The sequence below is a fragment of the Dendrobates tinctorius genome, unplaced genomic scaffold (assembly GCF_039654945.1).
Source record: "Dendrobates tinctorius isolate UK_male_01 unplaced genomic scaffold, ASM3965494v1 ptg000103l, whole genome shotgun sequence".
NCBI classification, from domain to species: domain Eukaryota; kingdom Metazoa; phylum Chordata; class Amphibia; order Anura; family Dendrobatidae; genus Dendrobates; species Dendrobates tinctorius.
In genome coordinates, this window is record NW_027361771.1 from 43,370,050 (window position 1) to 43,396,234 (window position 26,185).

General features: G+C 45.7%; 1 protein-coding gene across 3 annotated transcripts; it reads right to left on the reverse strand.

Annotated features, from left to right (window-relative positions):
* Positions 1 to 473: 473 nt before the first annotated feature.
* LOC141100101 (uncharacterized) lies at positions 474 to 25,787 on the reverse strand. 3 transcript variants are annotated; one of them, XM_073588325.1, is made up of 7 exons: positions 25,661 to 25,787; positions 24,883 to 25,354; positions 16,675 to 16,764; positions 13,106 to 13,243; positions 8,462 to 8,623; positions 8,241 to 8,310; positions 474 to 2,447 (listed from the first exon to the last, which is right to left on the reverse strand). In XM_073588325.1, the coding sequence occupies exons 2-7, from the start codon at positions 25,345 to 25,347 to the stop codon at positions 1,252 to 1,254; spliced, it is 2,121 nt and encodes a 706-aa protein (XP_073444426.1). In that variant the 5' UTR covers positions 25,348 to 25,354; positions 25,661 to 25,787; the 3' UTR covers positions 474 to 1,251. The 3 variants fall into 3 exon arrangements, with proteins under 3 accessions (XP_073444426.1, XP_073444424.1, XP_073444425.1); XM_073588323.1 differs by having other exon boundaries at positions 25,555 to 25,711; XM_073588324.1 differs by lacking the exon at positions 16,675 to 16,764 and having other exon boundaries at positions 25,555 to 25,711.
* Positions 25,788 to 26,185: the final 398 nt, after the last annotated feature.

Genomic DNA, 26,185 nt, shown 5'->3' on the forward strand with positions numbered 1-26,185 from the left:
CTAAAAAAAAATGGTTTTGTAAATTTTGTTGTAAAAATGAGAAATCGCTGGTCAACTTTTAACCCTTATAACTTCCTAACAAAAAAAAATTTTGTTTCCAAAATTGTCCTGATGTAAAGTAGATATGTGGCAAATGTTATTTATTAAGAAATTTCTGTGACATCTCTCTGATTTAAGGGCATAAAAATTAAAAGTTTGAAAATTACAAAATTTTTGCCTTATTTGCGGTTTTTTTTCATAAATAAACACAAGTCATATCGAAGAAATTTTACCACTAACATGAAGTAAAATATGTCACGAAAAAACAGTCTCAGAGTCAGCAGGATCCGTTAAAGCGCTCCAGAGTTATAACCTCATAAAGTGATAGTGGTCAGAAGTGTAAAAATTGGCCAAGGGGTTAATACTATATCTTTTCTTTGGTCCTCCATGAATAAGCGAGAGTAAAAAAAATAATAAGTCGTAAAATACCGCACTCCACTCAGAACAAGACGCTTTATTTATATAGGTCAAATCAGATAAATTATTAAGAGCACGAGACTCCGAGAATTATGGCTTCAGTGAACAGCTTGTGATCTATACAGGAGGACTTCAACATACAACATACAACGGCAAAATGTAGAGTTTTTAGGGTTAACACTGTCAGACCTCAGTGCTTTATGCATTATTATTTTGTTCCTGAAAAAGACAAACTTTTGTGGTTACAACAACTAATATGAGATCCATTAGTCTTTGGATGAAGAGAAGTTGATACGTTATTTTGCTCCTTCGTAGGGTTCCACATGCATTCAGGAAGTCCAAGTCTTTGATGTGGTCAGTTCAGTGATGAGAACAATCCGGTGTACAGATTATATGCCAGACATACAAAGCACCAAGACATTTATATACGATACGATTATTAATGGTCTTTAATAAAGACATGAATCTTTTCAATCTGAAAAAGTAGATTCTAAAACAAAGTAAGATAGTGGGTGGAAAAGTTACTTGCATGGCAAGAAAATTCCCCAACTTTTCTAGGCCTACAATACTAAAGTGGCAAGTTTAATTTGAGCATTAAAAAATTTCGGTTACATAACAGGAAAAAAAAGCCCTTGATGATGATAAAGAAATGAAATGGAGAAATTCATACAAATCTAGTATAAGTACATAATTGGAAAATAGTCATGCTGCAGTCTATCTTGGGTCACTGTCACCAAAATGACATCTACCATGGAAGAACTTGAGATATAAGATCTAAACATCTGGGAAGGAAGATTATTTCTCATGGATGATCTGATGTTTTGTTAGATGGACTTTACAGACAAAATACCTCCCACACTCTGCACAAATGAAAGATGCCTTCCCAGAGTGAATCGTTTCGTGCGAGATCAGATTACTTTTTCGAGCAAAGCACTTTCCACAGATGGGACAAGCATATGGTTTCTCTCCAGTGTGTAGGGTGAGGTGGTTTTGTAGGCTGGATCTTTTGGAGAAGACTTTACCACACTTGGAACAAGTCAATTTTTCTTGCCTGTGATTTCGCCGGTGATTAATAAGCCCCGATTTGCGAGTAAAGCATTCAGAACAGTCGGGACACTGAAAAGTCTGTGGGACGGTTTCCTCAGCATCAGTAGGTGGACGTTGTTGACAATGATCTGCTGGCGTACGTGTATGGTCTTTTGGGTAGTCCTCCTCTGAACTCGAACCATCTTCAATGCGAATAAAGGTATATTTTGCCTGTGCGTGTTTTATAAGAGCATATATATCTGTGTCTAAGTTGCCTTTGTCAAACAAGGAATAGTTATTTTGCACATCTTCATTTTCAATCTCTGTATGAGTCGATGAGGACTGCGCTTCTGTATACTTGTCGGTATTTATGGCCCTTCCTTCATCACACAACTCTGGCCCATCCAGAACATTAGATGGATGCTGTGGTGCAAGATCTGTGGGGTTTGTGATGCTTCCTCCATCACACGAGCCTGCCTCCTCTATACTAGTAGGAGAATGTATATGATCTGAGGGTATATACACGTCTGTGAGGTTTCCTCCCCGATCTGTGACAGTTTCCTCCTTAATAGATGAATACTGATGTGTGGGAGTTATGGATGTAGAGGTGTCAGGGTCTGCACTTTCACTTGAGCCTTTTTCATCCTTAATATGATGAGAGGCATGTTGTGGTGCGTGATCGGTGGTTGCATAGATCTCAGGGTCGGTGAAGCTTCCATCATCAGATGGAAAGGGTTCCTCCTTGATAGGAGTAGATGAGTAGTGCTGAATTTCAGCTATGGATTTATAAGTATTGGAGTCTGTGATGTTCTTTCTATCACATGTGACTGATTCAGCCTTAATATTACTAAACAGGTGCTGTTGTTTATGATCTGTGGTATGAACGTCCTCCTTTTCTTCACATGACGACGACTCCGCTATGATATGGGCAGATGTCTGGTTACTCAGGCCATTAACCATATTACCTGAAAAGAAGACAAAACTTTAATGATGTAGTATATATTGTATATACTTATAATGTATTTTCAAAATACACTTTTCTAAAAAAAAAAAAAAAATCGTAGTTACTTACCGATAACGGTATTTCTCTGATCCCATGACGGCACCACGGAGAGAGGGATCCGCCCTCAGGGACAGGAAACCTACAGATGAAAAAGGCGGTACCTCTCTCCCACATCAGTTGGTTTACAGAGCATTACACAGAACTTTCTGCTGCAACTCAAATGGTTATAAAAAATCCAAAATTAATCAAATTACTCAACTTAAGCTTAATAGAGGCACCGTGTGGTTAAGTACTAAAGCTAACTAACTCACTATAATGTGCACACCTGTGTGTGTGAAGGGGAGGGGATGTACGGGTGCCATCATGGGATCAGAGAAATACCGTTATCGGTAAGTAACTACGATTTTCTCTTTCCCCCATGACGGCACCACGGAGAGAATTACAAAGATTGTACATCTAGGGAGGGACCACCGCTTCCAGAACCCTTTTCCCAAAGGTGAGATCTGAAGAGGAGGTCAAGTCTAGACGGTAATGTTTGAAAAACTTAGAGGGGGAAGACCAAGTGGCAGCTCTACATATCTGTTCTATTGAAGCGCCGGCTTTCTCCGCCCAAGATGATGCCAGTGCCCTGGTTGAATGGGACCTTACGTCCTCCGGGATGGCCGCCCCACAGGAGGAGTAGGATAGGGTGATGGCCTCTCTTATCCACCTCGCCAGTGTGGCCTTTGATGCTTTTTGACCCTTTCGAGGACCCTGAAAACAGACAAACAGAGCCCTATCCTTCCTAAGCTCCCTTGTGGTTGTTAAATACTGGACCAGGCATCTTTTTACATCTAAAGTGTGCCATACCTCCTCTGTTTTGTTTTTGGGATTGGGACAGAAGGAGGGTAGGGAGATTTCCTGGGTCCTATGAAACTGTGAGGATACCTTGAGGAGATATGCTGGGTCGGTTCTAAGAACTACCCTATCATCCAGAACTTGCGTGAAGGGTGAGTAGGCAGACAAAGCTTGTATATCACTAATGCGGCGGGCGGAAGTTAAGGCTACGAGGAGGCAGATCTTAAGGGATAATATTTTTAAGGGAGCCTCCGCCAGGGGTTCGTAGGGAGATCTGGTTAGTGCGTTCAATACTAGGTTTAGATCCCAAGGGGGGGTGGTACGTAGGGGGATCGGCCTAGATCTACTTGCGGCCCTCATGAACCTCCTAACCCACCGATTCCTGGCTAAGTCATGATTATACAAAGCCCCTAAGACCGCCACCTGTACTTTCAGGGTACTTGTAGCTAGTCCCTTTTCCAATCCCTTCTGTAGGAATTCCAGAATTTTCCCTATTGGGATCTCCCCGTTGGGTCAGAATCTGATATTGATATGAATTTTTTCCATACTTTCCCATATGCCATAGTGGTTACTGGTTTTCTACTTTGCAGTAACGTCGTTACCAAGTTTGATGAGAAGCCCCTATTGCTTAGGAGTTCCCTCTCAAAAGCCAAGCTGTCATGTGTAGGTTTTTTAAGTGTGGGTGATACACTGGTCCCTGGGATAGCAGGTCTGGAGATTCTGGCAGAACCCAGGGGTCTGTTACGGACATTCTTCTCAGCCAGGGGAACCATATTCTCCGGAGTCAGAAGGGTGCTATTACTACTACCATCGCTTTGTCTCCCCGTATTTTCCTCAGTACTAAGGGAATAAGAGATATTGGAGGGAAAGCGTAAGCCAGATGATAATCCCAGGGAATCGTGAAGGCATCTAGAGCTACTGGCCCCCCCCCCGGGGATCTATTGAGCAGAAGGCTTCCAATTTCCGGTTCTGACTGTTTGCAAATAAGTCTATCTCTGGTCGGCCCCAGAGGTTCACAATCTGGTTGAAGACTGACTGGCTTAGTTCCCACTCCCCCTGCTTTAGGCGTGTTCTGCTCAAGAAGTCTGCTGTTCGGTTTTCCGACCCTTTTATGTGGAGGGCTGTCAGGGATTCCAGATTGTGTTCCGCTAGGTGAAAGATGGTCTTTGTTACTTCCATCAGTGCTCGAGACCTGGTGCCCCCCTGGTGGTTTAGATATGCTACCACTACCCGGTTGTCTGAGAAGACCCTTGTGTGTTGGGAGCGAAGTGAGTCTAGAAAATGAACGAGAGCTAGTTTCACTGCCAGTAGCTCCTTCATGTTTGAGGAAACTGACTCTCTTTTTTGAGCCCAGGGCCCTTGCGCTACCTGGCTGTCTAGATGTGCACCCCACCCACAGGGGCTTGCATCTGTAGTTAAGATTTTTGTCGTTGGTAACGCCCAAGGGACCCCCTTGGTTAGATTGGCTGGGTCTGTCCACCACGCTAAGGAGTGTATTGTGTTTGGTGAGATGTTTAACCTCCTGTCTAAATTCCTGTGTAGGGAAACGTCTGCGTCTAATATTTCCCACTGTAAGACTCGCGTGTGGCTTTGTGCCCACTGTACTGCTGGTATGCAGGCTGTCATTGACCCCAATAGAGACATTGCCTTTCTCAGGGTAGTTACTGGGGAAGCTATCACTTGTGACACCATCTGTGTCATCTTTTGAATCTACGCCTGTGGAAGATAACATTTTTGTTCGGTTGAGTCCAGTATTATTCCCAAGTATTCCTGTACCTGACTTGGTAGGAGTCCGGATTTGGGCAAATTTAGCATCCATCCTAGATTCACTAGAGATCCCATGACCATGTCCAACTGTTGTTTGCAGTGGTGAAAGGTGACGCCTACTACTAAGAGATCGTCCAGGTATGGGACTATCAGGATGTTTCGCTCTCTTATGTGGGCCATTACTTCCGACATTATCTTCGTAAATACTCTTGGGGCAATAGCTAGCCCGAAGGGGAGAGCTCTGAACTGATAATGTTTTATCTCCCCCTGGATTGTCACCGCCACCCTGAGGTATTTCCTGTGGTCTCTGTGAATAGGTACATGGTAGTATGCGTCTCTCACGTCTAATACAGCCATGAAGCATGATGGGGGGGAAGCAATTTTACACAAGATTTTATTGTTTCCATCTTGAAACGCTGAAATTCCAGGAACTTGTTCAGTCTCTTTAGATTTATTATGGCCCTGTATGTTCCGCCTGGCTTTCTGCAGAGAAAGAGAGGGGAGTAGAAGCCTTTGCCCCTGTCCTGGTAGGGGACTTCTTGTAGTTCCCACTTTTCCCTTAGGTTCACGACCTCTTGTTGCAGAGCCAGCTACTCGTGTGATGTCCTTTGGGGCGTTATCACAAAAAAATGGTTGGGGAGGGTATTGAATTTTAGTCTCAGTCCTTCTTTTATTATGTTCAGAATCCACGTGCTCGCGGATATTTTTTCCCAGGTCTGGAAGAAGTAGGACAATCTTCCCCCGACCCGGGGAGCACCTTCATTGTGGCTTTTTGTTATCGGGGGGCTTGTTGAACATAAAGCCTTTGTTCTTATTTCTTTTATCCTCCCAACCTTCTCTGTTCCCTTTTGGGGGTCTTCTCCGCATAAATCTCCTGTTCCGAAAAGGCCGTTTGTATGCCTGATTAGGGAAACCGGGAAAGGATTTTTTCTTGTCCCCTGCCTTCTCCAAGATGTCGTCTAACGTTGGGCCAAATAAGAACTCTCCCTCACATGGGATTGCACACAATTTGGTTTTAGTCTGCAGATCCCCCGGCCAGCATTTTAGCCATAAGGCGCGTCTCGCGGCATTTGAGAAGGAGGCTGCTCTGGCCGCTAACCTAGTTGAGTCTACTGACGCATCTGCCAGGAAAGCTGCTGTTCTCTTCATTACGGAAACTGACCTTTGTATTGTTTCCCTTGGGACTTTTTCTTTTATTTGGGAATCTAGGTGGTCTAACCAAACCATTAAGGCACGTGCCGTGCATGTGGCTGCTATGGCTGGCTTTAGTCCCCCTCCTGCTGCTTCCCAAGCGTTTTTCAAAAAGTTTTCTGCCTTTTTATCCATTTGGTCCTTCAGGGTACCCATATCTTCGAAAGGCAGTGCAAATTTTTTAGAAGCCTTTGCAACCGCCACATCCAGTTTAGGTGCTTTACTCCATAGGGAGCAGGCCGAATCATCAAAAGGGTATTCATCCTCTTGGGTGTTAGGAGGGCTTTCTTGTCTGGTTTTTTCCATTCTCGTTTGATTAGAGGGTGGATTTTTTCATTCACCGGGAAAACTCAGTTTTTTTTGTTCCAGTCCGCTGAACATTAACTCTTCCGCCGTTTTTTTAGGGCGTTCATCTACCAGCCCCATAGTTGTCCTTACGGCTTTTACCAGTGCGTCCGTCTCCTCAATAGGGAAGCAGCTGCGTCCCCCTTCTGAGGATGATGATGATGACTGGGAGGATGATGAATAACTCGAGTTAGATGATTCACTCCCTGATTCACTAACACTGGACTCTGGAGATCTATGCCTGGATCTACGTTTTTTCTTAGTGGTTCTAATGCCCTTGAGGGCGTCCTCTACCTGGGTCCTTATCAATGTTTTGAGGTCTGAAGCAAACCTTGGAGATTCCTCCTGCATAGTCTGCTCTATACATGCTGCGCAGAGCTTTTTCTGCCATGTAGGGGCCAGCTCCTCCGTGCATATAGCACATACCACGTGCTTGGATTTTGCTGTGCGTTTGCGCCCCTGAGAAGAAAAAATTAATAATCGCACATTAGCAAGTGGCTTCCACGGAGATCACTCACCCCCTTGTGGAATGAGAGGTACCATCTCGGGCGTAGGGATTATTTCCACCGCTGAATCCACTTCTGGCTGTGCTGCCATGGTGGAGCTTTGGCTGCACCGCGATCCTGTATGACCGCTGCTGCGAGGAGTCGCGCTGGCGTTGTTCTCGTGGCTGCAGCCCCTGCTTCGGGGATCGCTGCCGCGTCTCCTTCTCCTTCTGAGGCTTTCCACTCATAGTGATCGCCTCTCCTCTTTTAGTGGGGCTTTAATATATACTTTTTTTTTTTTTTTAAATTTGGCGCCTCCTCCCCGCTGTCTGAGCCCTTGCCGGAAGTGATGCCCGCGCCTGCGCACTGCGGGATCTCCCAGCAGTGCATCGCTACTCATTAAGAAAGCTGCTGCTCGCGCGCGCGTCTGGTACCGGCGTTCAGCAGCCCTCGGTGACTGCCGCCACCCCCATCGCTGCAAGCCCTGCGGGCATATACCTTGCGGCTCCCGGTGGCCGCCGCCACCCCCATCGCTGCAAGCCCTGCGGGCATATACCTTGCGGCTCCTGGTGGCCGCCGCCGCCACCCCCTCCGGGCCGCTTCCAGGTTCTGCCCCGAGCCCTGTACCTTTTGCGGTCCCGGTGGCCGCCGCCATCCTCCGCAGGCCGCTCTGGGTCTGGCGCTCGGCGGGGGGCTCTCCTTGAGTGACCGCCGTCACTCTTTTAAAGGAGACAGCAACCCCCCTTTTTTTTTTCCTTTTCTTCTGGGATCAGCAGGCTTCGTCCACGGATCTTCGCTGCCTCTCCCCCACTCACCCTCAAGGCCCGCCGACCTCGGTGGTGGTGCTACGAGGGGAGCCTGTGCAAGGCCTCGACCCAGCCGAGGCAGGGAGCCCCGCTGCCTGTCACCGGACTGGCTCGGTCCCCGGCATCCCACGTCGACTGCAGGTACATGCTGTAGGTTTGTAGGTTCCCCGTCAGGGACAGGAAACCAACTGATGTGGGAGAGAGGTACCGCCTTTTTCATCTGTAGGTTTCCTGTCCCTGAGGGCGGATCCCTCTCTCCGTGGTGCCGTCATGGTGGAACGAGAAAAACCTTTAAAAATCAAAGAAATAGAAAAAGTATCTTACCAAGAGATGAAAGGGCCTGGTGGCTCTCTATCATGATATCGTTATGATGATCTTCTGTATAGTCGCACTTCTGCAAAGAGAAATGGTGAATACCAATGGAAAGTCCTACTGAGAAAATCTGTAATGTTCATATGGCACTTAGTCTGCAGAGTGCAGGAAATCTCTACCCTTAATGCTGAATTAAATGTAATACTTTGTAAAATGTGTCCAGCAGAGCTCACCTCTCCAGTCAGAAGCTCAATGATCTTGTTGGCGAGGTCCAGGATCTTCTGCTCATTGTTCTTCACAGATACTAAGGAGTCAGGTGGAGGCTCTATGATGGGGCCCTGGATTCTGCTACATCCTTTACTATGACTAGAAGTCTTCTTCACAACAATATAGTCCTTCAAGAAAAAAAGCTAAATATCACAATGCACAGAATCTGCCATCGTTCATACAACATAATTCAGGTTTTTAATACCAATAAAGACAATTTAAATGGAATTTGTGAGTAGGGTGAACCATCCTAAAACACCTACAGTCATATGTAAAAGTTTGGGCACCCCTATTAATGTTATCCTTTTTTCTTTATAACAATTTTGGTTTTTGCAACAGGTATTTCAGTTTCATATATCTAATAACTGATGGACTCAGTTATATTTCTGGATTCAAATGAGGTTTATTGTACTAACAGAAAATGTGCAATCTGCATTTAAACAAAATTTCACCGGTGCAAAAGTATGGGCACCCTTATCATTTTCTTGATTTGAACACTCCTAACTACTTTTTACTGACTTCCTGAAGCACTAAATTGGTTTTGTAACCTCATTGAGCTTTGATCTTCATAGCCAAGGTGTATCAAATCATGAGAAAAGGTATTTAAAGTGGCCACTTGCAAGTAGTTCTCCTATTTGATTCTCCTATGAAGAGTGGCATCATGGGCTCCTCAAAACAACTCTCAAATGATCTGAAAACAAAGATTATTCAACATAGCTTTTCAGGGGAAGGATACAAAAAGTTGTCTCAGAGATTTAACCTGTCAGTTTCCACTGTGAGGAACATAGTAAGGAAATGGAAGAACACAGGTACAGTTCTTGTTAAGCCCAGAAGTGGCAGGCCAAGAAAAATATCAGAAAGGCAGAGAAGAAGAATGGTGAGAACAGTCAAGGACAATCCACAGACCACCTCCAAAGACCTGCAGCATCATCTTGCTGCAGATGGTGTCACTGTGCATCGGTCAACAATACAGCCACTTTGCACAAGGAGAAGCTGTATGGGAGAGTGATGCGAAAGAAGCCGTTTCTGCAAGCACGCCACAAGCAGAGTCGCCTGAGGTATGCAAAAGCACATTTGGACAAGCCAGTTACATTTTGGAAGAAGGTCCTGTGGACTGATGAAACAAAGATTGAGTTGTTTGGTCATACAAAAAGGCGTTATGCATGCGCTGTATTGTTGACCGATGCACAGTGACACCATCTGCAGCAAGATGATGCTGCAGGTCTTTGGAGGTGGTCTGTGGATTGTCCTTGACTGTTCTCACCATTCTTCTTCTCTGCCTTTCTGATATTTTTCTTGGCCTGCCACTTCTGAGCTTAACAAGAACTGTACCTGTGTTCTTCCATTTCCTTACTATGTTCCTCACAGTGGAAACTGACAGGTTAAATCTCTGAGACAACTTTTTGTATCCTTCCCCTGAAAAGCAATGTTGAATAATCTTTGCTTTCAGATCATTTGAGAGTTGTTTTGAGGAGCCCATGATGCCACTCTTCATAGGAGAATCAAATAGGAGAACTACTTGCAAGTGGCCACTTTAAATACCTTTTCTCATGATTTGATACACCTGGCTATGAAGTTCAAAGCTCAATGAGGTTACAAAACCAATTTAGTGCTTCAGGAAGTCAGTAAAAAGTAGTTAGGAGTGTTCAAATCAAGAAAATGATAAGGGTGCCCATACTTTTGCACCGGTCAAATTTTGTTTAAATGCAGATTGCACATTTTCTGTTAGTACAATAAACCTCATTTGAATCCAGAAATATAACTGAGTCCATCAGTTATTAGATATATAAAACTGAAATAGCTGTTGCAAAAACCAAAATTGTTATAAAGAAAAAAGGTTAACATTAATAGGGGTGCCTAAACTTTTACATATGACTGTATATGGTCATGTAGGTCATAGAAAGATGAATCAAAGAACACCTTGATATTTGTGATCAGATGTCTTATTATAGAGAAATTTTTGCTTTTCTAAATATGTAAATGAGCTGTTATGATCTATGGGCTGGACATGGATATCCCTGAGAATCTGCCTCCAGAGCAGATTGTAAATTAATGGGGTGTTACCAGTATTAACAAAGATGTGGAGAAACGGGGTTAGTAGGTGCTCTCATCCGCTGGCCTGGCTGCCTTTAGCAAGAACCAGGGCTATACATTGAACGCCCGCTATATCTCCCCGTGGTTAATACACTACATATACAACACAGGGTTACAGTAAAACAGTGTGGCAATACTTTATTGAACCACAACACTCAATAGCAAACAGAACAATCCCAGCAATTACTCCAAGATAGTGCACATTACAGGGTCTCACCCTTCCGCTAACTCGCAAGGAAAATGGTAGATGTTACCTCAGAGCTCCCAGGGTCCCTACCCCACCTGTGATACACACACAGAGAAGAGATATCGACAAGCGTAGGGAGATGACCGAGAACAGTCCATAGAGTCCGTACAAGGTCCAAAGTCAGTTGACACGATGTCAGAGCTTCCAGGGTCGCTATTCCACCTGTGATACACACACAGAGAAGAGATAACAACAAGCGTAGGGAGATAACTGAGAACAGTCCATAGAGTCTGTACAATGTTCAAAGCCAGTTGTCACGAAAGTCACCACCTGGCTTATCCGACCATCTCCATGGAACCAGGCGACCAGCGGGTCCCAAAGCCTGGCTTTCTCCAAACATACCCATGGTTCAGAGATGGTCACTGGATTAGATCTGTGTCCTTCCACCGGAGCTGAAAACTCCTAGGTTGTTTCCTATAGAATGATAGATCCATGTCCCTCGTGATGGTGACATGATGAATTGGCTGCAGTCCTGTCTCTCGTCCGTTGGGTGTTTTGCAGAATGTCCAGCTGGTAGCTCTCTGTGTGATGAGATCTGCTCTCTGAATCTTTTTATACCCGAGGCATGTAAGCTATTTTTAGAATTACCCAGTTTCCTTCAGTCCACCCTCACATTCTTTTCCCTCTTAACTATTGAAGTCAAACTGTTTCCAGAATACAATGCACAAATAGCATATCAGCACACAATAGACAAAGATAAACACACACTATGTACAAGTCACTATTACAGACTTAAACAGTATATCAGTTTGCCAGTCTGACTTCTTGACCCACCAGAAACACTTAAATCCACATGCCAATATACAGATAAAGTAGTCATCTGGGTAATTAAGATATACTCTGGTTTCTTCACACAAGTAATGACCAATACTCACTGACCTCACTGCAAAGCAGTACAGCAGAGTTGAACCTTGTCTCATTACAAACACATCTGCAGCTCTCTTCTCAAAGTGCTGTTAGCTATGCTGTACTGTGTTAGCTCTGCTGTTCTGTATTAGTTGTAATTAAACACAGCTCTGCAGTGCAATCAGGAGATTAGAAAAAAATCATTACACATCACAATCGTAACTCCTCATTTAATTTAGAATAAATTCTGGATGCAGTTTCTCAGGGAGATCTGTGTAGTGCGCCCATAGTCCTTAACACGTCATTAAAATATTAAGAAAAATGTGGATTTCTCTGGAATAAGACATTAGATCACAGATAACAAGATATAATTTTATTCAGCTTCCTATGCCCTACATACAATATAGATGGATTAGAAGGGTTGATCCTCCTGACAGATTATCTTTTAAATATGCTGATGACTTCTGAGCAGGGCTGTGGAGTCAGAGTCATGGAGTCGGTGTTCATTTTGGTGGAGTTGGTAATAAATTGGAACGACTCAGATTCCTAAAATAAATACCGTATTTTTCAGACTATAAGATGCACTTTTTTCTCAAATTTTTTTGTGGGAAAATGGGGGGTGCGTTTTATAGTTCAGATGTACTTATCAGGAGTCAGGCTATTCTGCCAGCAATGGGCTGGGAAGAAGAGGGTGTGTTAGATGGTCCGACGCTGTAGGGCAATGATCTCACGCCAATCCCAGGTTGGTGTGGCAGGTTTGGCGGTGTGGGGGCTCTGCCAACATTTTATTAAAGCCCGAAGCCCCTGCAATTCCATTGCTGTAATGCAGTGGCCTCCGGGAAAATGGCCGCCGGAGGCAGCGCACATGCAGATTGAGATCTCGGCAACGGATCTCGTCTCGCAACACCAAGCGTTGACGAAACTGCTGAGCACCAGCCTGGGATGGATGTGTGGGGGCTCCTGGCTTTCACACAATGTTGGTTGAGCCCCCGCACTGCCAAACAAGCCTTGGATGATCGTCAGATCATAGCCAGACCACAAAACATCTCCTGTGACCCCGCTCCACCAGTGCTCCTGATTACCCCCCGGTAAGCTGAATTTGGACTGTAAGACTGACACCCATTTGACACATTAATTTTTTTTGCGTCTTATGGTTTGGTGCATCTCATAGTCTGAAAAATACGGTAATAAATTGGGTACAGTAGTACAATGCAGTCTGAATGTCCTATGTTTGTTCTGTTCCTGATCTAAGGATCTCGGCTTTTAGTTGAGATGAATCTGTGCTGCACTTTATGTACATGCTCAGTAGTGACCAGTACTGTGGAGTCGGAGTTGGGAGTGATGGAAATTGAGGAGTCTGGGTCAGAGGTTTGGCTTACCAACTCCCCAGCCCTGCTTCTGAGAGAGCAGGACTAGCCCTCACCTCTCCAGTTAGCAGGCAGATGATCTCCAGGGTGAGATTTAGGATCACATGCGGAATGTCCATTCTGTATCTTTCTTTAGTTTCTTTGTTTTTATGTTGGAAATACTCAGTAGTTTTAATGGTAGTCTCCATGTTAACCTACAAGACAATGGTGACAGGAGTCAAAGTGGCTATATGTTCTATTCAGTTTTCTGAAAAATAAAATAAAAATATGTCATATTGCCATTAGAAAGTAGAAATATTTGAAAATGTTCCATGAACAAGAACAAATCTATAAACTTAAAAAGGGATCGTCCCACAAATTGCTTGTTATCACGCCATCGCCAATGTACAAGTTAGTTTATGTGACTACATACTTCTGAATCGTCACAGTGCGCACTGAGGATTTTCTGGTGTTGGGAATGATAGTAAATATGCATACTCTTTGCCTCACTTTGACTAGATGGCTATGGCCTTGCTCAACGCCCCCGGAAGAAGCAGGTAGCGAAACGCGCGTCGGGGTGAGGGGACACCACGTACACCAACACTGTCATTCAGGTAATGAATCCTTGTTTCATATGGCATCTTCGTTTTGTGCTGAGATCAGTGGGTTCTATTGTAATTTGCACCTATTCTATTTGATATATTTTATCATTAAGGAGAGGTTATATACACTCACTGGCCACTTTATTAGGTACACCATGCTAGTAACGGGTTGGACCCCCTTTTGCCTTCAGAACTGCCTCAATTCTTCGTGGCAGAGATTCAACAAGGTGCTGGAAGCATTCCTCAGAGATTTTGGACCATATTGACATGATGGCATCACACAGTTGGCGCAGATTTGTCGGCTGCACATCCCTGATGCGAATCTCCCGTTCCACCACATCCCAAAGATGCTCTATTGGATTGAGATCTGGTGACTGAGGAGGCCATTTGAGTACAGTGAACTCATTGTAATGTTCAAGAAACCAATCTGAGATGATTCGAGCTTTATGACATGGCGCATTATCCTGCTGAAAGTAGCCATCAGATGTTGGGTACATTGTGGTCATAAAGGGATGGACATGGTCAGCAACAATACTCAGGTAGGCTGTGGCGTTGCAACGATGCTCAATTGGTACCAAGGGGCCCAAAGAGTGCCAAGAAAAAATTCCCCACACCATGACACCACCACCACCAGCCTGAACCGTTGATACAAGGCTGGATGGATCCATGCTTTCATGTTGTTTACTCCAAATTCTGACCCTACCATCCGAATGTCGCAGCAGAAATCGAGACTCATCAGACCAGGCAACGTTTTTCCAATCTTCTACTGTCCAATTTCGATGAGCTTGTGCAAATTGTAGCCTCAGTTTCCTGTTCTTAGCTGAGAGGAGTGGTACCCAGTGTGGTCTTCTGCTGCTGTAGCCCATCTGCCTCAAAGTTCGATGCACTGTGCGTTCAGAGATGCTCTTCTGCCTACCTTGGTTGTAACGGGTGGCAATTTGAGTCACTGTTGCCTTTCTATCAGCTCGAACCAGTCTGCCCATTCTCCTCTGACCTCTGGCATCAACAAGGCATTTCCGGCCACAGAACTGCCGCTCACTGGATTTTTTTTCTTTTTCGGACCATTCTCTGTAAACCCTAGAGATGGTTGTGTGTGAAAATCCCAGTAGATCAGCAGTTTCTGAAATACTCAGACCAGCCCTTCTGGCACCAACAATCATGCCACGTTCAAAGGCACTCAAATCACCTTTCTTCCCCATACTGATGCTCGGTTTGAACTGCAGGAGATTGTCTTGACCATGTCTACATGCCTAAATGCACTGAGTTGCCGCCATGTGATTGGCTGATTAGAAATTAAGTCTTAACACACAGTTGGACAGGTGTACCTAATAAAGTGGCCAGTGAGTGTATATGCATTATTAATTTAACTTCTCTGCCTTTATGAGTTACTTTGCTCGGAGGCATATTTATGTAATTTTATTCAGGATGGTACACTCCACTGATTGTATTATTGTCCACATAGGATTCTTTATTGTTGGAGGGCTTTTTGGCTAACATATTGATATTTATAAATTATAATATTCATGCCTATTGAGGGGTATTATGCAGATATATAGTATAGCACTTCATGTTAGCCTTACATTTCATTGTTGATGGTGTTTACAGTTATTTACTCCCTCTTCTTTACTTATTTCTTTGGGTGTTTTGTGGTGTCCCCCATGGCATTTTGGCTTTTTTATTAGGTTACAATAAAAATAGCTTTCTATAATTTGGGACCTCTTCGTCTTCCTGTATATATTGTTATAGGATTAGTGGTATTACTATTGTGAAGTGCCCTTTGTATTGGTAGGACATACGTTGATTTGACTCCAGTCATTGGTGCCAGCTGATGGGTCTACTGCTCCCATCAGTCTACGCCTGCTGCCGCTAATAACAGCAAGCAGGCAGCGGCTGATGGGAGTATTCATCCGCCGATGCCTGCGCTCTAAATAATTAACAAAAATGACTTGGGTTCCTCTGTATTTTTGATAACAAGACAGGCAAATCTGCCAGCTGCGGGCTGCAACCCTCAGCTGTCAGCTTTAGCAAAGCTGGTTATCAAAATATAGGGGCTCCCACACCGTTTTTATTTAAATAAATAATTTAAAGAAAAAACGGTGGGGGCGAGGGCTTTAGTCAAATTGGTGTTAGGTGAGTTTAATTGTTTTCGTTATTTTTAAATAAAAATGGAAAAGTGTGTTGTGTTTTTATTTCAAATAAAAGACTTTATTCTGGCCGTGTGTTTATTTACCATACAACCAGGGGTTGGATTAAAATTTTTAACAACAGGTTCTGTGTTTATTTGTAGGAAAACCACACCCACTTTTAAGCCACAACCATTTTTAAGCCACACCCATTTACACACATCTTTTCCTCAAACATATACAAGTAGGGGAGCAGTCAAGCAGTTGAAAAAAAATAAATTGGAATGAGATCAGAACAGTGCAGATTCTGGCCAGCGGCTCTCCTGACCCGAGTGTGACAGCTGCATATATTTCTATGCAGCTGTCTCGCTTGACTGACCGGCTGGCCAGGCTGTGCACTACATTCTGATATTAACAGTTACCATCAAACACCAGATCACACATATAACCAGCAGCTTTTCTTCTGGCCAAAATAATTTTTAAGCTGATACCACGACACGGTAGACTCTTTCGGCCAGGCCCTACTCTACTCCTATTAAAAATAAATATATATTTATGTATTTTTTCTTTAAGGGAATGAGTCACATACATTTACATTTTTTTTAAACAACCACATACAAGGGACAAATATCGTCACACCATGACCAGACCACATATTACCACCACATAGTGACCGAATAATACCACATACAAGGAACAAATAACGCCACACCATGGCCAGACCACATATTACCACCGCATAGTGACTGAATAATACAAGGAACAAATAGCGCCACACCATGACCAGACCACATATTACCTGATACCACCACATAGTGACTGAATACAATACTGATCATTAATTAAAACCACAATACTAAGTGCAATTGTATACAGGAACTCTGTATTTACTGTCAGTGTACAGGTAACACCCTTACTCACCAGTGTCGTCTCTAGCTGAAGCCCTTCATCTTTGCTTTTCTTTTTCATCCAGCACAGACCGCCATCACCTCTTCCAGCCAGGACTCGTCTCTGCATGAAATAACACAGTTACCTAGAGCACATCTTCCAGAGCACATTCCCCACTTTTTCCCTTACTTCTACACTACACATCTGAATATAGACGTGCATTAATACATAATTGGTTATTATGCAACCCACTATTCCAAATATAAATTATAATCCACCACTGTGCACCCACTAACTATAAATGCATGCCACTTTCCCCATCTAATATATAAATTAATTAGCACCTGTACTCTTTCCCCCAATTCATTACCAGGTACTTCAACCTCAACGCCCCTTACTATGTACCTCCCGCTCTAACCCTAACCCCGATTCATTATATTTACATGCCCCTCCCGCCACAATTCATTGTCACGTCTTTCTCTCCCACCATCTATTAATTATCAACTGCTCTACCCCACATTCAATACATCCCTTACTCCCCACACTCAAAATTCTTTATTTGTTCTCCAGATAGATCATTTGCTCTCCTCACCCCCCATCTTCAATTCATCATTTGCTCTCCTCACCCCCCACCTTCAATTAAATTGCTGTACCCTGTCACTCACACTGAACTCATCATTTGCAGTCCCCCGTCCTCTCCCCCACATCATCATTTGCAGTCCCACTTTAATTTGAAGTCCCCTTACTTCATCCATTGCAGTCCCCTATCACCCCTCACTTCATCTGCAGTGCCCCTTCATCATTTGCAGCCCCCTATCCCCCTTCCATTTCATCATGTGCAGACCCCTTGCCCCCCCACTTCATCATGTGCAGTCTCCCTTACCCCCCAACTCCATCAAGTGGAGCCACATTCACCCCCCTCCATCATGTGCAGCCCCATTCACCCCCCTCCATCATGTGCAGCTCCATTCACCCCCCTCCATCATGTGCAGCCCCATTCACCCCCCTCCATCATGTGCAGCCCCATTCACCCCCCTCCATCATGTGCAGCCCCATTCACCCCCCTCCATCATGTGCAGCCCCATTCACCCCCCCATCTTGTACAGCCCCCACACTCCCCTCCTTCATGTGCAGCCCCATTCACCCTCCTTCATCATGTGCAGCCCCCGCACCCCCCTCTATCATGTACAGCCCCATTCACCCCCTCCATCATGTACAGCCCCATTCACCCCCCTCCATCATGTACAGCCCCCGCACCCCCCTCCATCATGTACAGCCCCCGTACCCCCCCTCCATCATGTACAGCCCCCGCACCCCCCTCCATCATGTACAGCCCCCGCACCCCCCTCCATCATGTACAGCCCCATTCACCCCCCTCCATCATGTACAGCCCCATTCACCTCCCTCCATCATGTACAGGCAGCTCCATTCACCCCCCTCCATCATGTACAGCCCCCACACCCCCCTCCATCATGTACAGCCTCTGCCCCCGCACCCCTATCCATCATGTACAGCCCCATAAACCCCCCTCCATCATGTACAGCCCCCACACCCCCCTCCATCTTATGCAGCCCCATTCACCCCCCCTCCATCATGTACAGGCTCAGCCCCCGCATCCCTCTCCATCATGTACAGCTGCCCCATTCACCCCCCTCCATCATGTGCAACCCCCTCACCCACTGAATTCATTTAAAAAAAAAAAAAAAGTTTCCCATACTTACCTCACAGTCGTGTCCAGGTACATGTCGGCATCTGCGCGATGATGTCATCATGCAGGCCTGACACCTGACCCGGAAGTAGTGAGGGAGCTGCGCAGCTGTCAAGGTGACGGCCGTGCCCAGCTTCCGGCCCGATACACTGTGAGGTGGGCGGCTGTGTCTGCTGCCGGCCGCGTCACAGTGCAGAGGGCATGGCCGATCAAAGTACCAGATCGCAGCTCTGAATCTCCCCGGTTCGGGGAACCGGCTGCATTTTTAACAAGCGGTTCCACCGAACCGGGGAGAGCCGGCTGAATCCCACCCCTGCATACAACTATAAGATTAGTAATGGATAGGTGTCTTCTAGATGCTTCTCCATTACTAATCCGTGGGCTTGATGTCACCAGACAATACAAAGGTGACATCAACCTCACAAATACCACCCCACTTTCCACCGCTACAGGGCAAGCGGGAAGAGTCGGACAAAGCGCCAGAATTGGTGCAGTTAATAAATGCGCTATTTCTGGACAGTAGCTGGCTACTATTTTTAGGCTGGGGGGGTCCCAAAATCCATAGCCCTTCACCAGCCTGAGAATACCAGCCCCTAGATGTCTGCTTTAGCTTGGCTGGTTGTCAAAAATGGGGGGGACCCCACACCGTTTTTGTAAATTATTTATTGAAATAATTTTAAAAAATAGCAGGGTCGCCCCTCTATTCTTTATAACCAGCCATGCTAATACAGACAGCTGAGGGTTGCAACCCACAGCTGTCAGTTTTGCTGGGACGGTTATCAAAAATAAAGGGGAACCTACACTGTGTTTTTTTTATTATTATTTAGACCACAGAGTGATGAATACTCCAATCAGCCACTCCTGCTCTCGGTTATTAGTTATTAGTCACATAAGCCGCCGCCAGTACCCGAAGGTAAATTTTTTACCACTAATTACACCTGCGGGCTCACGCTGTCATTTGACAGCTTGGGAACCGCTACTCTGACAGGCGGTAATGATTTTACCGCCGATAAGAAGCAGTGTTTGCCACTCTGCAATGCACATGACAGCGTGGGAAACACTGGATGTTCTGGCCCCCCATTCAAGATAATGGGGTTCTGGTACTTTTCTGGTACCTGAACTGAACCCTTTTTTAACTGTTCGTCGAACCCATACATCCAGTGGTTCGCTCATCTCTATTCCTGAGCTCGCATCTTTCCCAGCAGATGATTGATGGCTGTGATACTCAGCCATCATATGCCTCAAACAGACAAGTGTGAAGGAGAGCTCCAACTGCGGCTGTTAATCTGTTAAATGCCGCTGTCAATCTCTGACAGGGGCATTTACAGCATGTTGACAGGGCATGTGTCATTTCATGTGGCAATCGGCACCCCCATGACACAATTACAGGGCACGGATGTATTACCATGGCAGCTGGCGGTCTGCTTGAAGACCCCAGTGTCTGTCATGACAGTTTTCCTGCAAATGCCAGATTCTGGCTTGTGTTCATAGGAGACCATGATTTTTACTATATATGGCAATACTCTGGTATTGATGTATATAGCACAAGAGTTTGGATGATCGCAGGTCAAGTCCACTAAGGGGACTGTGGTGTAATGACCCGTGTCTGCTAGGGGGCGCTGTGTGGATGTCCCAAGAGAGAGGATGAGTGGCAGAATCCTGAAGGACCGTTATGTATTTCAAGGTGGGTGGCCCTGAGATGGAGACTGATGTGTGTGTGGATCAGCAGTGATATTGCTGACGTGTTGTGTCAATGTGTCAGGGAGAAGTCTCCAGGTAACTGGGGAGACGGGCGGTCCCAGTTACCTACAAATCCACCCAGGGGGTGTGTTTAACAACGCTATTCCAAAGTGTCTGTGAATGGTTCAAGAACCTGTGATTAGGTCATAGCCATGTAACCAGGTGGGCGTGGCTACGTACCATATAAGGTGGCCAGGGTAGGTCACATGTGGTGAATGCTGGGACCCGGTTGGTCCAGTGTGGAAGGTCCCGCTGAGATGGGGCTTCCTGGCTAACAGCCTGTGAAGTGGCTGTGAGTAATGGCGACGTGTGCCTGTTAGTTCCCTGGAGGGAATGAACGTGTGAATCATAGTGAAGCAGCAGGAGGAAACCCTGGCAGGGTGAGATAACTTGGTGGCTAGAAAGCCTGTGCATTGAACAGTGCATAACTGGTATGACTACAGGATAAGGCTAGTTTCACACTAGCGCTTTTGAGCGCAGCGACGGCCTGCGCACGGCCGCTGCTAAGCCCCGCCCCCTGCTGCGCCTCCACCGGTAGCTCCGCCTACCGGCGCATGACGCTGCATGCGTCCCCTATCTTTATCACTGGGGGCGCAGGCCGTGCGCAGTATGCGTTTGGCGGCGCATGCGTCCTTTTGACGGTGCGCCGAGCGCAACCAAACTGCAGCAGGTTGCGTTTGGCGCAGGACGCTATGCTGACTATATGCTGTTTTTTCCTGTTGCTTTGACGGTTTATGATGCTGAATAAACCGAAGGGACTATGATTGTTTTATGGAAAACCCGTGCCGGACCTGGTTTTTGTGGCTGCAAGCGAGTGATCCTCTATGTGAATGACAGCGCTACCTCACAGGACTAACAAGAAAAGTAGAAAAAAAAAGGTTTTCCCTCCATTAGTTATAGCCACAAGTGCTGCACAGTTTATCCTGTTTCATATGTGTTATACACTGGGCAATGGTGTTACTTCGAGCTCTGCGCAACTGTGAAGATCGCAGGAGTGAGCGCACTACAATTTAATACTATATAAATATAAAGGGACCAAAAATAAGTGCTCAGAAGGAAAAAATATATTGAATATATAACGGATAACCTTCGGTACAAAAGTTGAAAACAATGAATGCCTTGCAAGTAATACATTTTATTTCCTTTCTCTTGTATTCTTATTTATATTCCCTTTTCCTCCTTTCCCTTATCTTGATTTTTTCATGACTGCGCATGTCCCAGCTTTCCTGTTGTTCTCTTCTCGGCTCTCTTTTGCCCTTTAGCCTCACTATGCAGGCGCACTGATGCGCACACATGTGACCCCGTCCCCCAGTTGTTCTGGGATGTCGCGGCATTAGAGTCCACCTCCTTCGTCTACAAATAGCCGACATAGCGTCGCCAGGCACTTACGAAACAGCGAGTCTATACATGGCAGACATTTCTGAACCTTCCCTCATCGATTCACCAGTGGACCCCCAGACAGGTGTAATCACAATGGTTTCACTTGTCTGTTCCTTTTCAGGTGTGTCTCTGTTATGTATATATCTCCTCGCTTCACTTTGTGAGATTCTGACCTCCATGATCTGTGCTATAAGATGGGCGGTCTCTTCCATATACCTGGTGTCCCCTTTACCTGTTGTATAGTTATTGTACAGGCTGTCTGACCATCTTATCCTTTTCTGTCAGGCCGTGTGAGCATCTGATCGACGTGTGCTTGTTAACAAGCCAAAATGGACTGGTTTATATGGGTCTTTCCTTTTCTCCCACATTTTTCTTCGGAATCTAGTCCCTTTTTTTCATTTATTCCACAAGTCTTACCCTTGGAATTGTAAAGTGCTGCAGAATATGTTGGTGCTATAGCAACAAAATTATTATTAAAGGGAACCTGTCACGTTAAAACACGCAATTAACCTGCAGATATGGGGTTAATCTGCAGGTTAATAGCAATCTGATCGTGCCCAGTGCCCGCACTTAGGGCTCATTGCCAAGAGGAAACTAACTTTACTCCTCCCCGCCTCGGGAATCAATCACTTTGATGGTGCAGGCGCCGGCTCAGTAACTGCTCTGTAACCGTGACCCCGGCCCTGACAGCAGCTCAGCGTTAGAGTTGAGCTACATTTATACATCCGTGTGAGTATTACTGCTTTCATCCTCACTTAATCAGGGAGCGTCCCCTGATGAAGTGAGGAATAAACGCGCGTTGGGGGTTGAGGAACGCTGGCATGGACACCATACACTTTTAGAAGGTATTGGCCCTGGGCAATTGCCCTTCTATTTATATGGTATGCAGTATAGCAGATTGATACTGTGCCCAATAGAGTTTGCAGCGGTGACAAGACATTCTAGCATCTATTATTGGGTGCCTGGGTATATCTGCATGTTCCTAATATACATGTTACCATTACTGACTCCTATGTAAATAATTTTCTAATAATGGAGGCACTATAAGGTATTGTTGATATTTCAGCTGCACTGATTTATTAAGCATTGCTAATTGGTTTATGTACAATCAAAGTGTTTAATTGGTGTCCCCTGGCAATAACGTTCCTCACATTTAAGGCATTTGTTTTAATCTTGTTATGATTGAATGTTTATTCTTCAATTTTTAATAAATTTGTTTTTTTTTTTTAATTTCTTATTCTTTTGGGTATTTCTGGCCACATTCTCTGTATATAGTGTATATCTAATATATAAAGCTCAGTGTGTATGTATGTATGTATGTATGTATGTCCGGGATTGGCATCTGCACCGTCGCAGCTACAGCCACAAAATTTGGCACAGTCACACGTCTGGACCCCGAGAGCGTCCTAGGCCATGTTGTGAGGCGAAATTTTAACCCCGCGCATTCCAATTCGCCAAACAATTTTGCCCCTATCTACATAATGGGGAAAAAGTGAAAGGAAAAGTGTTGGAGGCAAATTGACAGCTGCCCGATGTGAACAAGGGGGACTTAAAGAATGAGAGCGATGGCGCCAAAGAGTATATACCGTACAGTTGCTAAGGTGGGGCCCTGACATGGGATACTCACCACACACAGGGATATGAACACTCACACAAAATGTGCCACACACTACCACGTGCTTCAACACATATACCACCCTCAGCACACATTTCACCACACATACACCAACCTCACCACATAAAAGTCCAAACACAAAAGTCGCCACTCAAAACTCGCCACGCTGTCCCAGAGCTGTTTAAAAGATGAAAAATGAGCTGTGATTGGTTGCTATCAGCAATAGTTTTCATTGTAGACAGTTGTGGTAACTGAGGCCTATTATTCTTATAATTTCTATGGTGTTATCGTCCTTCTGTAAAGCTGGAAATAACACAATTTATTACCATACCAACACAGACCACCCTCTGACACAGACTGCAGGGGGAGCCCAGTATCACACAGGATAGGATTAGACACATGGCTCAGCAGTCAGTATCACACAAGATAGGATTAGATACACAGCTCAGCAGTCAGTATCACACGGGATAGGATTAGATACAGGGCTCAGCAGGCAATATCACACAGGATAGGATTTGATACACGGCTCAGCAGTCAGTATCACACAGGATAGGATTTGATACACGGCTCAGCAGACAGTATCACACAGGATAGGATTAGATACACGGCTCAGCAGACAGTATCACACAGGATAGGATTTGATACACAGCTCAGCAGTCAGTATCACACAGGATAGGATTTGATACACAGCTCAGCAGTCAGTATCACACGGGATAGGATTAGATACAGGGCTCAGCAGGCAATATCACACAGGATAGGATTAGATACAGAGCTCAGCAGTCAGTATCACACAGGATAGGATTAGATACACGGCTCAGCAGTCAGTATCTCAGAGAATAGGATTAGATACACGGCTCAGCAGTCAGCATCACACAGGATAGGATTAGATGCACAGCTCAGCAGACAGTATCTCAGAGAATAGGATTAGATACACGGCTCAGCAGTCAGCATCACACAGGATAGGATTAGATGCACGGTTTTTATGTGCAATATATTCATTATAATTTGTTATAACTAACCACAGTTGGTTACTATGCCCAGGCAATGCCGGGCTCTTCAGCTAGTAGAGCATGTTGTGTGACAGATGGGGATTCATTGCTAAGCTATAAGCACAGGATACTAGAAGGCTCAAAGAGTTTTGATTTAATTACCTACTCAGGTAAGTATACTCTGCAGGATTAATAGTCTTACAAAGCTGACCGGCCGCCTAACTGAAAGCGCAGCTACAGCTAAAATAAAAATATCTTAATTTCTTCTGAGGGCCGCTGGCTTTCAGTCATTGAGGGGCGGCTTCAGTCACTTCTCAGTACACAGCGACCAGTGGCTATAAGCAGGTCTCGGCACTCTGAGTGACAGCTAGCGCATCTGTCTATAGCGAGTTGTGAGAGTGCCGAAGAGTGTTTACAGTGCTGTGAGCGAGGACTACAGCCACTCCAGGCACAGCCGTATGGTCGAGAGCCGGAGGCTCCCAACAGAAGAGTCAATTTCCTCCTACAGCTTTGTAACCTGTACATGAAGACTAAATGAGCATTTGGGAACATTACAGATTCCCTTTAAAAATGGTTTACCCAAGTAGTAAACAACCCCTTTAAATAGAAAGAAATCCTAAAAAGTTAATTTGCCATTTTTCTTACAGAAGCCCTAATAATACAGAAGCCATGGGTACAATGGCATCCTCCAAAAACGCGAGAACGGCGACTTGTCTGAGAAGCAGAATGATGCTCCAGAAGGCGCCTTCCTGGGACCCATGAGGTCCATACACGAGGCCACTTCACTGTGCACAAGGGCCACAACCTACCGGGCCACATGGCTGATGATCCAGGACAGAAGGGTTCATGGGAACAGGACGAAACACACTCTGTTGATGAGACTGCTGTGATGTGAACGTTCTGCGGTGCGGCCCCCCGGACGGGTCCATCTGGGGCCTCTTGAGTGCCGGTTTAACCTTTTGCCATGGACACTTCTGTGGTGGGACGTCCCGAAAAATTGTAGGAACCGCATCCTTCCTCAAGGTCTTCCTCAATCCGCTGGGCTGGTAAGACTGCTCGGTGAAGTGCTCGGAGCACACCCGGAAGCGGTTGTTGGTCTTCCCCTCGAATATTCGCTCGGCCAGCTCTTCCATGTCCCTGACCACGTGCCCGCTCTGCTCGATGCACCGCAGCCATGTTCTGATCTTGTCCAGGTTGTTGGGGAAGGAGTGGAGAATAATGTTCAGTCTCTTTCCCCCATAGTTGTGGCACCGCTCAACAAAGCATCTTGGCATCTTCTCACTGAGGGGAACAATGAGAGCAGGGTTACTGGCGCCCTCCATGCACTGCTCTGTCACCACTGGGAATAGGGAACCAGCTCTACATCCTAAACAGCCCCCTAGATATGCGGCCTTTCCATAATCACCCAGATACACAGAGCAGCGCATGGGAACTACTGCCCCCTATGGGTATGCGCTGCTCAGGGCCAGCTCCGCTCTTACCCGTTACTATGGAGCCCTGCAATCGTTTGTTCCCGTTTGGACAGTTTAGGATCCTGTGATAGGACCTTGATGACGTAAGAGTCACATGACCGCAACATCAACGCACCATGTGACCGGACATTCGCCAAGGCGTCCGTACAGTGGGCGGGGTGTTCTCAGGTTCCGTTACTAGCTATGACATTTTGCTGAGCGAAGGACCTTTGATGATGTCATGACCACGTGAGCAGTCACATTCGTGGGAGGAGTCAGAGCCTGTGCTTCAGGTTCTGCCCAGAAATGTGCATGTTTCATGTGAGGCTGTGTGCCTGCGAGGAGGAGCGCGGCCGCGGTACACACTGCACGCTGCTGCACGGACACTGCACACACTACACTCTGCTGCACGGATACTGCTGCGCTGCTGTACGGACACTGCTGTACGTACATTGCACGGACACTACGCGCTGCTGCACGGATACTACGCACTGCTGTGCGGACACTGCTGTACGGACACACCACACTGCTGTGCGGACATTGCACGGACACTACACGCTGCTGCACGGATACTACGCACTGCTGCACGGACGCTGCTGTACGGACACTACGCGCTGCTGTACGGACACTACGCGCTGCTGTACAGACACTACGCGCTGCT